The sequence below is a fragment of the Zosterops lateralis genome (assembly GCF_965231275.1).
Source record: "Zosterops lateralis genome assembly, chromosome: 7".
NCBI lineage: Eukaryota > Metazoa > Chordata > Aves > Passeriformes > Zosteropidae > Zosterops > Zosterops lateralis.
In genome coordinates, this window is record NC_139767.1 from 32,847,307 (window position 1) to 32,861,249 (window position 13,943).

Below are 13,943 nucleotides of genomic sequence, written 5' to 3' on the forward strand. Positions count from 1 at the left end.
TACAGTGCTGATTTTTCTGATGGCTTCATCCTGAAATGTCTTTATCAGAACTTTCCAGGATCTGATTTTAAGCTGAGATATCATCTAGTTAGTGCAAGAAACTGGACATTTCCAGACTGAGTCCCCCACTCCCTGAGGGCTTCCTTGCCACCCTTTAGTAAATCACTCAACTCTTCATCCTCAGTTGTCTCATGTGTAAATTAGGATTAAAGTTGAGCAGTTTTGTGGATCGGGCTATAAATAGATAATCAAGAGCAGGGGAAACTTCAGAGGCTTGAAAAGTGCTTTCACTCTTTTCAGAGAAAATAATTTTTCAGCAGTTTTTGAAGTAGTGGAGTGGGGGTGAGGGGTCTGTTTGTGTAGGAGCTTCCACGCTGCCCACAGGGAACTGGAGCTACTCTGTGTCTGTGCTGTTGGAATTACTGCCCTGGCTCTGAATTTAGAATAAAATGGATCCCATCCTTTTGCCAGATACAAAGTCTTAGACAATTTCAGGTGGTTTTTTTTTTTTTGTTCAGCCCCGGTGAAGGCTTCACAGAACGTTAGCAAAGCTCTAATTGATTTTCTTTTCTCTGCACCACAAAGGAGGTAAGAAACACAAACTCCTTTGATTTTGGTGTAAATGGAAACTAAAACTGCTGAATTTGTTTCACAAGTATTTGTGCAGAGATCCACTGAAGGCATACAAAATTCAGGAATTCCCATAATTTAGAAGTCTTACCACAGATCTATTCAAACTTTTGTGCTCTAAGTCATTTTGAGCAATTTTTTTTCAAAAGTTTTGGTGGCTATTTGCTGCAGCATCCAAATACCTAAAGACAAGTATTCATCAGTGAAGCTGCTCCTTTGCAAAATCTAATTTGCTTGAAAATTAACTGTTCAACCAGGTTTAATGCTGGTGAGTGGTTAGCATATTTCTGGCAATCGTGATCAATATATAAACTAGCTTGAAATAAAATCAATTTTATTTTAAAGAGAACTATTTAATGTTGAAATTTTAATGAGATAATTTCTGTGATGTAGTGTTTGTTAATGTGCAAGTACTTGTCCTTCAGATATACAGTTAATTCAGTAAAGCTTTTAAGTGCGTGCTTAGATCTGCCAAATCAAACACGCAGTTAAGTAATTAACAAAGCAAGTACTCAATTTTTATTTCTGTTTTAAAGAACTAAATAAAAGAAATTCATTGTTAGAAATTATCTGGTTAGGATTAAACAGAATGTGAAAGCAGTATTGGAACATTATAAAAGTTATTCAGTTAATATATGGATGTCTTTCAACCAAAGAAAAGATTTGGATGAGTGAGGTGGAGTCAATGTGGAAGTCAAATTTGTATGTGGAAGTCAAATTGATTATATCAATAAATGGACATTTTTTCAGATGTATTTCCCACCATACTGTGGATCCATTTGTGTCAGGCTGGTTGCAGAAGTGCTGGCTGTGGCCCACATGTCACCAGCTGGTGGCCATAAGCTCTAAGAGGAGAAGAACATCCAGCTGCTGCCTCGTCTTGCAGCCTGGATATGCAGAGAAAGCATACAAGTGGTTATGCAAAAAGGATTAAAAAGTGAGCAAGTTGCTGTTCAGTGTCAGTAGGGTTAAAACCACCCTTACCAGCAAGTGTCTTTGCAATCCAGAGCAAGCTCTCTTTCCCATATGAAATCTTCTCTACCTTTAGCATTACACATGGTGGTCTCCATAGTTTGAAAATGGGTTGTTGTTTCTTAGGTTCTGTTTCAATGTATTAGGTCTAATGTAACCTTGACGTAAGGGCAGCCATGTGAAATGAACTTACGTTAGCAATGAATTTAACCCATTTGTATTAGAAATGAATAGCACAGAGGTAGTCCTCAGGGTCTCAGGCAACTGCTACAGTGATCAGTTTGGTTGTTCTAATATAATAAGCAGATATTGACTTAGTTGAAGTGAACACCAAGATTTACTGTCATGAAAGCTAAAATATCGACTGAGGGAAAACCAGAGTCAATATTTACCTTGAGGGACAATAAATCTTGATGTTCACTGAAATATGAAGTCACCATGATTTTCAGAAGTGTTGAACCTCATTCTAGTTTATTCTGCAGGTGCTTATCAGACAGGCTACCTGAAGTATAGGTATGAATTTCTTTTCATGAATCACATCAGTTGAGCAAGTGCATTTATTTCTATAAGTCCATTGCAAACCTACACTTAAGTAAGTTAGAGACATTATAAATCACACCAAAGCTCCTTGGTGGTTAGATACTTGGATTTGTCATTAAAATGCAAGTGTCAGCTATTAAAAGAGAAAATAAATAGATTAATATTTGTATGTCTTGTTGAAGTAACTGTCCACATCAATAATGCTTTAGCAAGGGTTTAGGATTTGCATTTGAGTGAATGGGAACTGGGTTATTTTATTAGGGTAGGCTTTAGCAGTTTGTCTCTTTAAAAGTAGCTTTTGTCTTCTTCCCTATAATTTATTGAGAGCTGTGCCCATCAACTTGATTTTGGGATTCAGGTGTTAAAGCAGTGTTCCAGGTTAATTCTGACTACAGAGAGTGATACAGTGATCCTGTGAAAGGCAGCAGCAAAACTCCCCTTGGCTTCAGGCTGGCATAATTTCAGCCCTTGGTTCATTGAGCCCAAAACCCAGCATGTAAATATGAACAAAAATTGAGGGGAGCAGTTAATGTGCTAAAATGCCAGAAGACTCTGTTTATTTCTTGAGGCAGTGAGGGATGAAGCCAGGATGGTCACCCTGCATCTCTGCAGCTCCTTGCAGGTCAAGTGCCTGCAGTTCCAGCATCTTTCTCCCTCCATGCAGAACAATGGGTTCCTCTGCCTATTGCATGGAATTAATTTCATTTTTGTCCTTCAGGGCATGGATTGTGGCACTACAGCTCCATACATGGGTGGGGGGCTCAGTGTGAAGGGGTTTGTAAATGCACTGTCATACCAGGTCTGTATAAGCTTGGGGAAGGTGAGCATTAAGCAGATTACTTTCAAAGGAACTGTTGTCTTTGTGCTTGGGAAGAGAAATGCCATAGCTTTACCAGGGACTTCTGTATCTGCAGCAGAGGTAGTGGATGGCAAAATTGCTGGGGGCCAGGAGACCTAGCCCATGTGTAATTTGCAGGTTGGATGTACTCTGTTACAGCCAGGGATCCATGAGAGCACATCCCAAACCCTTCCAGGGCTGGGTGCTTTGGGTTCCCAGGTTGGTGAGGAATGAGGGAGTGAGGACACCACATCCCATCCCAGCCTCTCTTCAGCTTTAGGACAGGGGTGTTCCCATGGACCCAGAGGTGAGAAGTGAACTTGGGGTCCTTTGTTTCATGGGACCCACAGAACAGCAATGCTTAGTCAAAACCTTTTGAAAATGAAAAAATCAAGAGCATGTCTATTTAAACCTCCTTAAGTAGCACAGCCCCTAGCAAAAACAGGAATGGAAGGCTTTAAGGTTTGTTGTAGGTTTTCCCCCGAATCTAAAAAAAAAAAAAAAAAAAAGAGGAATCGAAGGTGATGGAAGTGATTGAAAACAAATTATGGCAAGCCAGGAGAGAAAATGGGAAGAAAACATTCTCCTGTGGAGGAAAGGACCACATGCCACATCACTGTGGTTTTTAAATGCAAAGATGGAGTTACAAATTGCATTCACAGCTTCCTGAACTCATTCCCACAGAGTTCCACCCATGGAAATTTTGCATCTCCTTGAGACTCCTACTTTAAAGCTTAATGGCATCGACAGGTGCCTGTTGTAACTTGTTCTGAAGAAATCTGTCCCTCCCGGTGATGCAGGTGCTTATTTACATCTCCCCAGTGTCCCAGAGGTGCTGCCAGAGGTGGCATTGCTCAGCACTGATGCAGGGAAGAGGGGAGAGCTTGTTCACAGGAACAATGTGCCGTGGTGTCAGCACAACAACTTAGGAAAACAGCTTATTTGTGACTATTATAATTCAGGTTTTTGGTGGGGAGTGTAAGCTGGGGATCCTGACCAAAGAGGAAGTACTGCACAGTTCAGCAGCACATCACCAGGCATCTGAAGTATAGGTATGAATATACTTCAGTATATTACATACAGTGTATATAATATACAGTGCTGTGTGTCCTCCCTCCTCCAGCACAAAGTGGGATGTCTGTCTGTTTGTCTGCCTGTCTTTTGGAGGAGGAAGAGAGCTGATGGCACTTCACACATAATCGAACTGGTTTGACACAATCAGCCATCAGGCTAGAAGTGGCCTGATGTATTAATGGCTTTGTTATTGTGATCCTCCCTGCTTTTTAAAGAGTACATTTGAAGTATCACTTCACATGATGTGTAGTTGTGTCAGTGCCTGTGGGATTTCTGTTTTGGCTCACAGGATTGTTCAGATGGATTTTAGTTCGTGTGGTATCCTGTGCCTGCCCAGCTCTGTCTGATTTTCCTACACAGTTACTGCAGCAGGTACATGCCACAGGAGGTTTTGACCAGTAGAACACATTTTTGGTAAATGCCTGATGTTAAGCCTTTGCTGCTATCCACAGGTGGGCTTTGCTGGTTAGCAGAGGTCTGAGGTTTAACAGATGTTAAGGCAGAGCAGTCAGAGGTCACTGAGGAAAACGAGATGGGATTCCCAAGCTCTTGGCCTCATCCTGGCTTCAGGCAGCAGGGCTGGCAGTGCTGTGAACCTGCAGGATTTACAGTGGTATACTCAGGTATATAACCTGAGGAAGGGTTATTTAATAGAGCAAGGAAAAGAATCTTCAATCCCCAAAGCTGCTGTTTGTGCTGGCCTGCCCTGGCTGCCCTGCTGTGCCTGTGGAGAGTGGGAGGGAGGGAGGCAGCACCTCCTGCCTGCTCCCAACCTCAGCTTCCTCTCCAGGAGTCTAAACAGCAAGAACAGACCACACAGCTCTTAATTAACTTAATAAGTAAGTTTCACCATCCTTGACACTGCCCTGTGATGTACCTTCTCCCCGGGCTGGCCCCTGGCAGCCAGTTTTCTCCAGGTTTGGCTCTTTGCTCATTCCCTCTGTGATGAGGAAAAAACTGATCATGCCTCAAGCACCTGTTTCCCTCCTTCCTGTGGATGGCAGGGTGTTTTGTCAGGCAACATAGGCAGCCTGTGGTTTTTCCTTCCCCCTGTGGAGCAGGGAGACTAATAAATACTCCCTGACTCTACATCCATCTCCTGGATGGATGTGTGTGGGGAGCACAAAGGCTTTGCAGTGCCTGAAGAGGGATTGCTGTTGTCCCTGGTGCGTGCAGGGATGTGGCTGCAGGAGGGAGGTGACAGGGGAGGTGACAGGGTGGTGGGGCAGGATGGTGGCCTCAGCTGTGTCCCAGCATCCATGGGCTCCCTGCTGGCTGGTGCTGAGCCCAGGCTTGGTGAGTGCTGCTCTTCTGTGCTCCCATGTACACTAGTTAATGATAACGAGTCTGGCTGCTCGGCTAATTAACAGTGCTTGTGGTGCTGCTTGCTCAGAGTGAGCAGCTCAGCTCTGTGTGCATTTTGTACAATGCACAGACACCTGTACATTCTGGAGTTAGGCCAAATGCCAGTGCCTTGTGACAATTATAATTCAGGTTTTTGGTGGGGAGTGTAAGCTGGGGATCCTGACCAAATTGGAAGTACTGCACAGGTCAGCAGCACATCACCTGGATACAAAGAACCAGAGAGTGCTTTCAGCTCAAATGGACCTTAAAGATCATCTGGTTTGCAACTCCCCCATAATGGGCAGGGGCACCTTCCACTAGTTCAGTTTGCTCAAAGCCACATCCCGGTCTGTAATTTGTGCTTAATAATATGCAGGGGAAATGGTGCTAATGGTGTGACTGCCTTTGCCCCCTTTGTTCCCTTCCCTTTCCCCTCCTTTGTGTGAAATGTGATGCTCTTATTAGTTCATATTGTCCTTGCCCTCACCAGTTCAGACTTTGATTTCCCTCTTTCCTGTCTTTTCACCTTCACATATTTGGCACTTTTCATCATCTGTTATTCTTCCTTCTCTGCTAAACCTATGCACACTGTAAAGGCAGACCCACAGTTAAAATTATTTTCTGTTTCAGAGGAGTTTGCCTTTGAAAGTTTTCTTCCTTCCATTTGAAATGAAGGTGATTTTCTGATGGGACACCAGTTTTGGTTTTAGACTGGTATCTCAATTTTCTTGTCTTCCCAGCTCTGAAATGTTACAAAGAGGATTTCTTTTTTCTTGTGGCCACAACATGTCTAGTCATAATTTGATGTTTTAAAATGAAGCTGTAAATTATTAAACATGTGGCTGAATCTTTTTGGGGGTAGTTGGGAAAAAGGCTATTGATTTATAATTATTCTAATAGTGAGAATGAAATGGCTCCACAGCAGCACAGCTGAGGAGGTTTTGGTGTGTGGAAGAAGAAATTTTACGTGTGTTGTATTTTTCCAGGGTGGCACATTATGCTTCATGCAAAGCAACAGGGAATACTGTATCTTCAAATCAGCTTCTGCAGACAAACCAGATTCAAAATAAATAACTTTTATTCATCACTGTAATAGAACTGTTGATGCATTCATTTATTTAAACCTAAAAATCTGCTGAAGTGCTATATCTCAGTGTGCTGCTTTTAACAGCCTGAATATCTGGCACCTTTTATCAAGCTTTTGGCTGTATTTTTCTCCCTACGTAGATACCATAGTTCAGGTGAACACACTGTCGTGTTTGATTAGGAGATATGTTGGAGATAAGTCACTTGCAGGCAAAAAAGCGTTTACTGGTTTTGTGTATAAAAATGAAATTTGTAGGATGCATGAAATTTCATTCTTTTATGGTAAATGGCTTACAAGACTGTGTTAGAAGCAAAGGTAAATGAGTGCTGATTTTAAGTTTGTTTCTTCTGAAACACAAAAGGATGCGATACATACAATGTTGGTGAATGACATGTGATAGATTATACTGAGAGCAGGCAGAGCAAATGAAATTGTAATGGAGTTCCTCTTCTGGCTGCAGGAAATAGCTGTTATTTATCCTGCTTTCGAAGATGCTGCATGCATACTGCTGTTCATTATATACTTAAAAATCCCTTGGCAAGTCAATGATGAGTAAATGAACTTAAAGCCATTGCAACAGCCTTGGCATGAGGAGTGTAAGCCAGGATATTTTTTGGTGTGTCTTTTTGTGGGCTTGGCTGAGGCATTTCTGCAGACATACCAACCTGGACAGTTCAACTGAAGAGTTTGGTTCTTTTCTCCTGTCAGGTGCACGAGGCAGTCCCATGCTACAGCGCGTGCAATCAGTATTCTTGGGAAGTAGGACCGTGGTCTCCATGTGAAATCAACAGCGAACAGAATTCCCTCCACTGTGGAGAAGGAATACAAACGAGGAAAGTCAGGTGCGTGAAGACAAAAGCTCAGGAATTCCAGATCAAAAAGAGTTGATATGTCCTTGCATAAAGCTGCAATATCTGGCCATCTGACAGTGAGTGTGTTGCTGAGTCCAGTGTATTTCAAATGAAAAGAAACATGTTTATGTGCCATGGTTTACAGAAGAAGCAATTCAGAGATGCAGCCTTGGAATGTTTTTCAGGAACACAGCATGATATTTAAATTAGTATTCTTCAACCTAAATGCCATGTATACATAAAGCTCCCTGAGGTGCAAAGCCTCCATATTTTGATTTGCTAACATTTTCCCCAAGTAATAGCACTGCACGCACCAGAGTGGCATTCATTATTACTGAATATTCATTCCCCAGGCATGGGGAAATGCTGAGTTATTTCCAAATGTTCAGATGTCACTAGCAGGAGCACTAAGATTTGTTCTCGCTGGTTGTCACTTTCTGTTTGCTCCTTTGTCAGCTGATCAAAGTTAAAATCCCTCTGTATGAAGTAATAAAAGCATGTTGTGCTCATAGCTGATTTCTATTTGCATTAAAATACTAATTCTACTTTTTGACCAGCCATGCTGCTTGTAGCTGTTGTCACGTCTATGTCCGGTATGGGGTTGAGGAGATTTGTTGATATCTAGCTTGTGTGTGATACTCTAATTAAAATGTGTGTTTTCTGTGTAGGTGTGTGAGCACTGCTGAGGACTACGGTGTGGAGACTGTGCCCAACACTCTGTGTAATGAGGCTGAAGTCCCAGAGACAGTGCAGAAGTGTAGCTTGTACTGTCCCAGTGAGTGTGCAGTGTCTGACTGGGGACAGTGGAGCCCGTGTCCACAGGTAGGCTCTCCTGCCCGTGTCCCTGGCAGTGTTCCTCATGTAGCAGTCTTCACTTGTCCTTCAACTATTTCATGGCCTAGTTATTTTCTAGGAAAGTAAATTATTTTCTGAGGGATGTCAGGCTTAATGGGTCCTGCCAGCGTGGTTGAATCTGGAGATATTTATGTCTCTACAGAGACAGAGCTATAGGAAGTTGGTTAGTGAAACACATAGTTATTACTGTGACAGTTGATTCAACACATCCTTCCTCTTGATCTGCTATGGGAGAAGGCTCACACAAGCTGAGTGGGTGAAGGGACACTATTCCAGTTGCAGTGAGGGCTGAATGCCTTAGGAAATGTTTGCAGGGGAGACCTCTGTCAGTGGTGCATGACTGCTGTAACAGCCTGCTGGTAAACCCTGCGGGTGACACTCTTCTGGACAGGTCTTAGTCCTGAGGGAATGACAGCTCTCCCCTCCCAGCACACACTATTTCTGTCCAGTGTCTCCTCCTCCTCAAACCCTTGGGGGAAGATTTGAGGCAACAGCAGCAGAAGGGTATGACAGCGAGGTGCCTGAACAATTTGTCACGTCATGAAATACTCAAAACTTTGTGAATTAGGCAGGGATTTAAGCCACTGCAAAGTGCTCTGTGTTTTCCTAAGTGTGGAAGATGGAAAGAAGTTGCAAATTCTGTATTATGAAAAGCCTCTGGCCTCAAACCACGTGGTTTCAGATCTATTGTTTCTCCCTGATCAGTGTTGAAATAGGTGCCAGGTTTAATCTCAGAGGGGTTTTTTAATAGACTTGCTTGATGTATTTAAGTGACAAACATATATTCATTGCCCCCATGTTAACAGGGCTATTACCGAAAGTTGAGTGGTTATTGGACAGGTATTTATACTAGTGCTGACACAGGTAATTTCCTTCCATAATATTTTGTGTAGCGTATCAATATACTCGGTAAGAACACGTCAAATAAAATCTTGTGTTTCATTTCCTGCCTTCACCTCCTCCCGAGCAGCATGGCTTTGATGAAGTATAACACTCTTGCAACCCATACAAATGCTTGGATACCTTGCAGAGTCCCACCGTGGTTGGGCTGTTTCTTTGCCATTGACTTTTTCAGGCATGGATTTTCTTCATTTTCCCACTCAGTGAACTGATGTACAGATCCTTGAGGCTGTTGAGGGTTTCTCAGGTGCCTTGGTGGCAGTCAGTTAGTTATGAAGGACTGCTTGAAGCTTTAAGCACCCTCACATCCTTAAGACATGCAAACTTTTTGCCTGAAGGCTCCTTTTTTTTTGTCAATAGTGAAGTCTCTGTAGCCCACAGAAAGAGGAAAGGGAAGCCCAGAGCTCGTGGGCTGCACTCCATCAGGCAGCACATCTCTTGGCAGGCGCAGGGCCACATGCCACAGTCCCTGTGTCTCCTTGTACATCCCTTTGCCATGGTGGATGTTGATTCATAAATGTGAGGGCATCTGCATGCCAATGCAATTAACTGAACAATATGTTTTCACAAGCTGTTCTGCAATGCTTTGTTGTGAAACTGAGATGACTGTGTGCTGGCGGAGCATGTGTTTCAATAGTTCTGTCCAGATATGAGGCAGTAAACAGCATGAAGTTTTATGAGCAGATAAAACCCTCTCTTTGATGAGTTTACAGCAGTGCTGTCACCCTTTTACAGCTACTCTGGCTGTTGGTGTTGGGTTTTGAGAGGGAGCCACACAGCACATCCTCTCCCAGGCTGCACGTGCTGCACATCTCCAAGGCAAATGCTGGGCTTGGTGTTAGTGCAGAATGACTGTGCTGTCACTGGTTTATCTTTGTGTGTGGGGGGCAGGGATTGAGGGAATTGTGGTGGCTGGAGTGAGGCATTGCCAGCAAGGATGATTAAAGAACCTTCCATCTCCTGAGCCACTAGGAGAGGTGGTCACTTAGGACAGCTACGAGTCAGTGGACTCAAAAATTTAAAAAATTTTGAAAGATTACATTGCATTGCAATGAAAAAGCAAAACTGTGCATCCTGGCTGCTCTATTTCAAGCACATTGTCATTTCAAACCACAATAGATGGCACTCTTTTAGTCATAGCACTCTCATGAGGCAGCTGCCAACGACCATTCCAGGAGGTCTTCCCTGTAGCTCTGGTCATGTTTGGCTTGCTGGAGATAAAGAGGATTTATGAAACTTGACAAATTCTAGCTTTTAAGAAATGAACAATCACAATTTCAGCCTCATCTTTGCCTGAGGAGCTTTTTGATTTGAGATATTTACCTAAGATGTTGGTTAGGTGAGAATTCTTTCCCAGTCGCTTTGGTGTTCTGCTCATGTTTTACATTGTTGATAATAAATTCATCCTGATAGCAGAATAACTAACTCTTATCAGCTGAATATAAAAAGGCCTTTTAGATTATCCCTTGTACCTTTTGTCAATATGTCATTGTACTCTGGATACTTTCTAGGGTATTACTTGGTTTTATCTTGTAGCAATATTCTTCCCATGTGAATTTCCACTTTCAGGATGGTAAATGATCTTGAATCGTGTTGAAATCAATGAGTCATAAAGGTGGCGACTGCTTTGTCAATGGAAAGTATTTTCTTCAATACTTTTTCTGCTAAAACATTGTATTTGTTCTACCTTTTTTGGCTGCATTTCCTTTTTGCTTTTAAACACTTTTGTGGTCTTTTATAATTTCAGATGCTCCCACAATTCTTTTATGTGTGTTTTTCAACTGAATTACATATTTTGCATCTTGATTATGGTGCTATTTAACACTGCTACACAAAGGTAAATTTTAATATTTCATCTAATGGTCAGAAATGAAGCTGTCAGAAATACAATGCCTCAAGGTTGCTTTGAGGTTTTGTCTCCGTACTGGATTCAAGAAATGCATAGTTACTGATCTAAATCTTCCCTATTATTCTTGCTTTTTCTATTGAGTGAAGTAAATTCAAAATGGTTTTCCCTGTGGTTGAAGACTATTTTTTGGCTTACAATGTTTTGTTCTTTTTCCCTAAGTAACATCCAAGTGACTTAAATACCAAGCTTTAAAGCCATTTAAAATACCAGCTTGAAGCTTCCTAGTTAAAAGCAAAAAAAGCCCCACCAAACCAACAAAAACCCACAAGGAAATTAGGTTGACTTGCATTTTGCTTAAGAGATTTCATATTTGTTCCAGGGACAATAGCCTGTTCAGTTAGACATCATCACTTGATTGCTCAAAGACCCAGCTAAGCAATCTGGGAACTGAAATCCTGTCATCTCTGTTACATATTCAGTGATGGAATAACACACTCTTCCTGCGGCGTCTCGACTTTGTATTCATCTGACTTGGAAATGTAATTAATTGACTTCAATTGAATTCATCAAAGCATTCTTAAAAAGAGTTAATATGCGAGTGGTGCTACAAGTCCCTGAAATAATTACCTCAAATCTATTTCGTTAGCTCTCTGTCGGCGGATGGCTGTCGCAGCCCCCGTTGTGGATTGGAGTGGCCTCCTTGCTTGCCTCAGCTGTTGGCATTTCTAGCAGCTAATTCCAAGAGGTCTGAAATTAGTTAATTATAGGAGGTTGTGTGTGTAGTGAGTGAGAGCAGCTGTCTCCATTTCAGCGAGCGTTTTCCTCATGGATCAATGGCGATGTGCCGCGCTCAGGACTCGCGACAATTGAGTTACTATTCCCTGGAATCCGCGGGGGGAGCGGGATATACCCACAACTGACCAGATTAAAAGTGTCACCAAGTGATACAGCGAGCTCTCAGGGCTGCAGGGACTCTCTTTGTCGATGCAAGTTGGAGTTGTTACAGTTTGGAAATGCCAACTGGAAGAGAAATTGCAGACTCCTGTAGATGCTGGGAGTCACTTTGTGGATTACAGGAGTCTCCAGCACAACTGGTATCTGAACACGGAATGGGGAAGGTTGGAAAGGACCACTGGAGGTCATCCAGTCCTTTCTTTGCAAGCAGGATTACCCAGAGCACGTTCCTCAGAATTGTGTCCTCAGACAGCTTTTGGATATCTCCAGAGGAAACTCCCCAGCCTCTCTGGGTTTGGCACGTAAGTTTGGCAGAGGACCTGCAGTGTGAAGGATGTGCTGAAGAGTGAGGCTTGCACAGAGTTGTCCTTCTAACCCAAGAGATAATTTATTCAAATCAAGCAAGAGAATTATGCCAGTCAAGGCTTTTTGGAAGAACATGAACTGCTCCTTATGCATAGCTGTGACTTGGATGTTTTTGTGTGGCTTTGTCAAAAAAAAGTGGGTAACGGCTGTATTTTTTAGATTAGTTGTTTTATTTTTATTAATCTTTGCTAACAATCACTTTTTTAAAAGTAATGGTTCTGTGTGGAGGCAAGTGAGGTTTCAGAACCTGGATGCATCTGAAAAAGAAAATTTATGCAAATACATTTTCATTTCAAAAGACTACCGGTGTTATTGTGAATGGCTTGTTAAATTGTTACAAAACATCCACGCTGAACAATGTAATGGTTCATTGCTCTGTTAAAAACAGTCAAATACGGTTGCTGCCTTTGCATTTACCTTATTTTGAGGTTGTATGTTTCCTTATGAATAGCCGGTTGAGGATAATGCAGGCAGCTATTTATAGTGCAGGATGCATTATACAATCTGCTTGATAAATTAAACAGCTTAAAGGGCCCTGTAATGGGTTACAGCCTATGTGCTGTACAATTATGATGCATATGAAAGCCTGGATCAATGGACAGCTCTTAAATTCCATCCCAAAGAGGGTCTAATAGTGTATATTAACGTGTGACATGTTAACAGCTCTTAACACTGCAACTTAGCTTCATAACCTTGCAACTTTATTTTATTTAATACCCTTCTCTTCCAGAACAAACTTTCAGTGCTTTGTCAGTTCTGCGACTGTCAGAACCAAAGGCTGGGTGCATCCTTTTTTGTATGTTTTTTGTCCCTCACTTTATATGTTAGCTTTAAATAGTGACAAGTGGTCATGGTAAATAGCTTTGGCTAAAAGAAGTATGAAAAAATGCAGTAGTCAATAGTGCCAGCAATTCCCCCATAGAATCAAGATGATGGCTGTTGTAATTTCTAAGCGGTCCTTTGAGAAAAACCTTGATTTATTCCTGCCTTAACATTTTATGGACCTCTCATTGCTTCAGAATATTTTGTTTCTGTAGTGGTTTATATAATCTGGCCTGTAGATCTGTGGCTCTAGCTCAACTTTTTCATACTTTATGGAAAAGAATAATGGAAATGGTGAAATTTAATACTATAAAGTAGGCTGGGACAGTACAGTTACACCCATAAAGGAACCTACTGTCTGTGTATGGCATCCTACTGCTGTAGGCTATTGATGTGCCACCTGAGGTGGCAGCCCATTATTATTTTCATCCAGAAATTAATTCTGTTTCTATCACCAAAGGATGCATATGCCAGAATTACACACTTCATTGCCTACAGTCATCAACAAGGAATCTTTCAACATCAACAAGCAACATAGTTTGGGAAATTTAACAGCCAAACTGATTTTCACATGATCTTGAAGATACACAGAATTCTCCAGGCCTCTGACCTTCTACCTCTGTGCACCACAGCTGCCTTCATTTCTTAGGACTTGTTTCCTCTTTTATTATTTATGGCCAGTGGGCACCCATAATCATTGTCCTTCTTTGATCCATAAATCTTTATTTCTAGTCTGGATGGTGTCAGATGTGGGTTTCAGTTTCCCAGAATAGGGAACGTTTGCTGTTCCATCCATTTCTATCCCATGGTTACATTCCAAATTCTCCCAACTATGGAAACCAGTTAAGGAATTTATAACCA

General features: G+C 41.9%; 1 protein-coding gene across 1 annotated transcript in view; it reads left to right on the forward strand.

Annotated features, from left to right (window-relative positions):
• The window catches only part of THSD7B (thrombospondin type 1 domain containing 7B), a 248,501-nt gene that overhangs the window by 209,494 nt on the left and 25,064 nt on the right, over positions 1 to 13,943 (forward strand). Inside the window, exons 16-17 of the mRNA XM_083865429.1 lie at positions 7,194 to 7,327; positions 8,005 to 8,158. Coding sequence (XP_083721555.1) covers positions 7,194 to 7,327; positions 8,005 to 8,158 — 288 coding nt within the window. The remainder of the gene's footprint in view (positions 1 to 7,193; positions 7,328 to 8,004; positions 8,159 to 13,943) is intronic.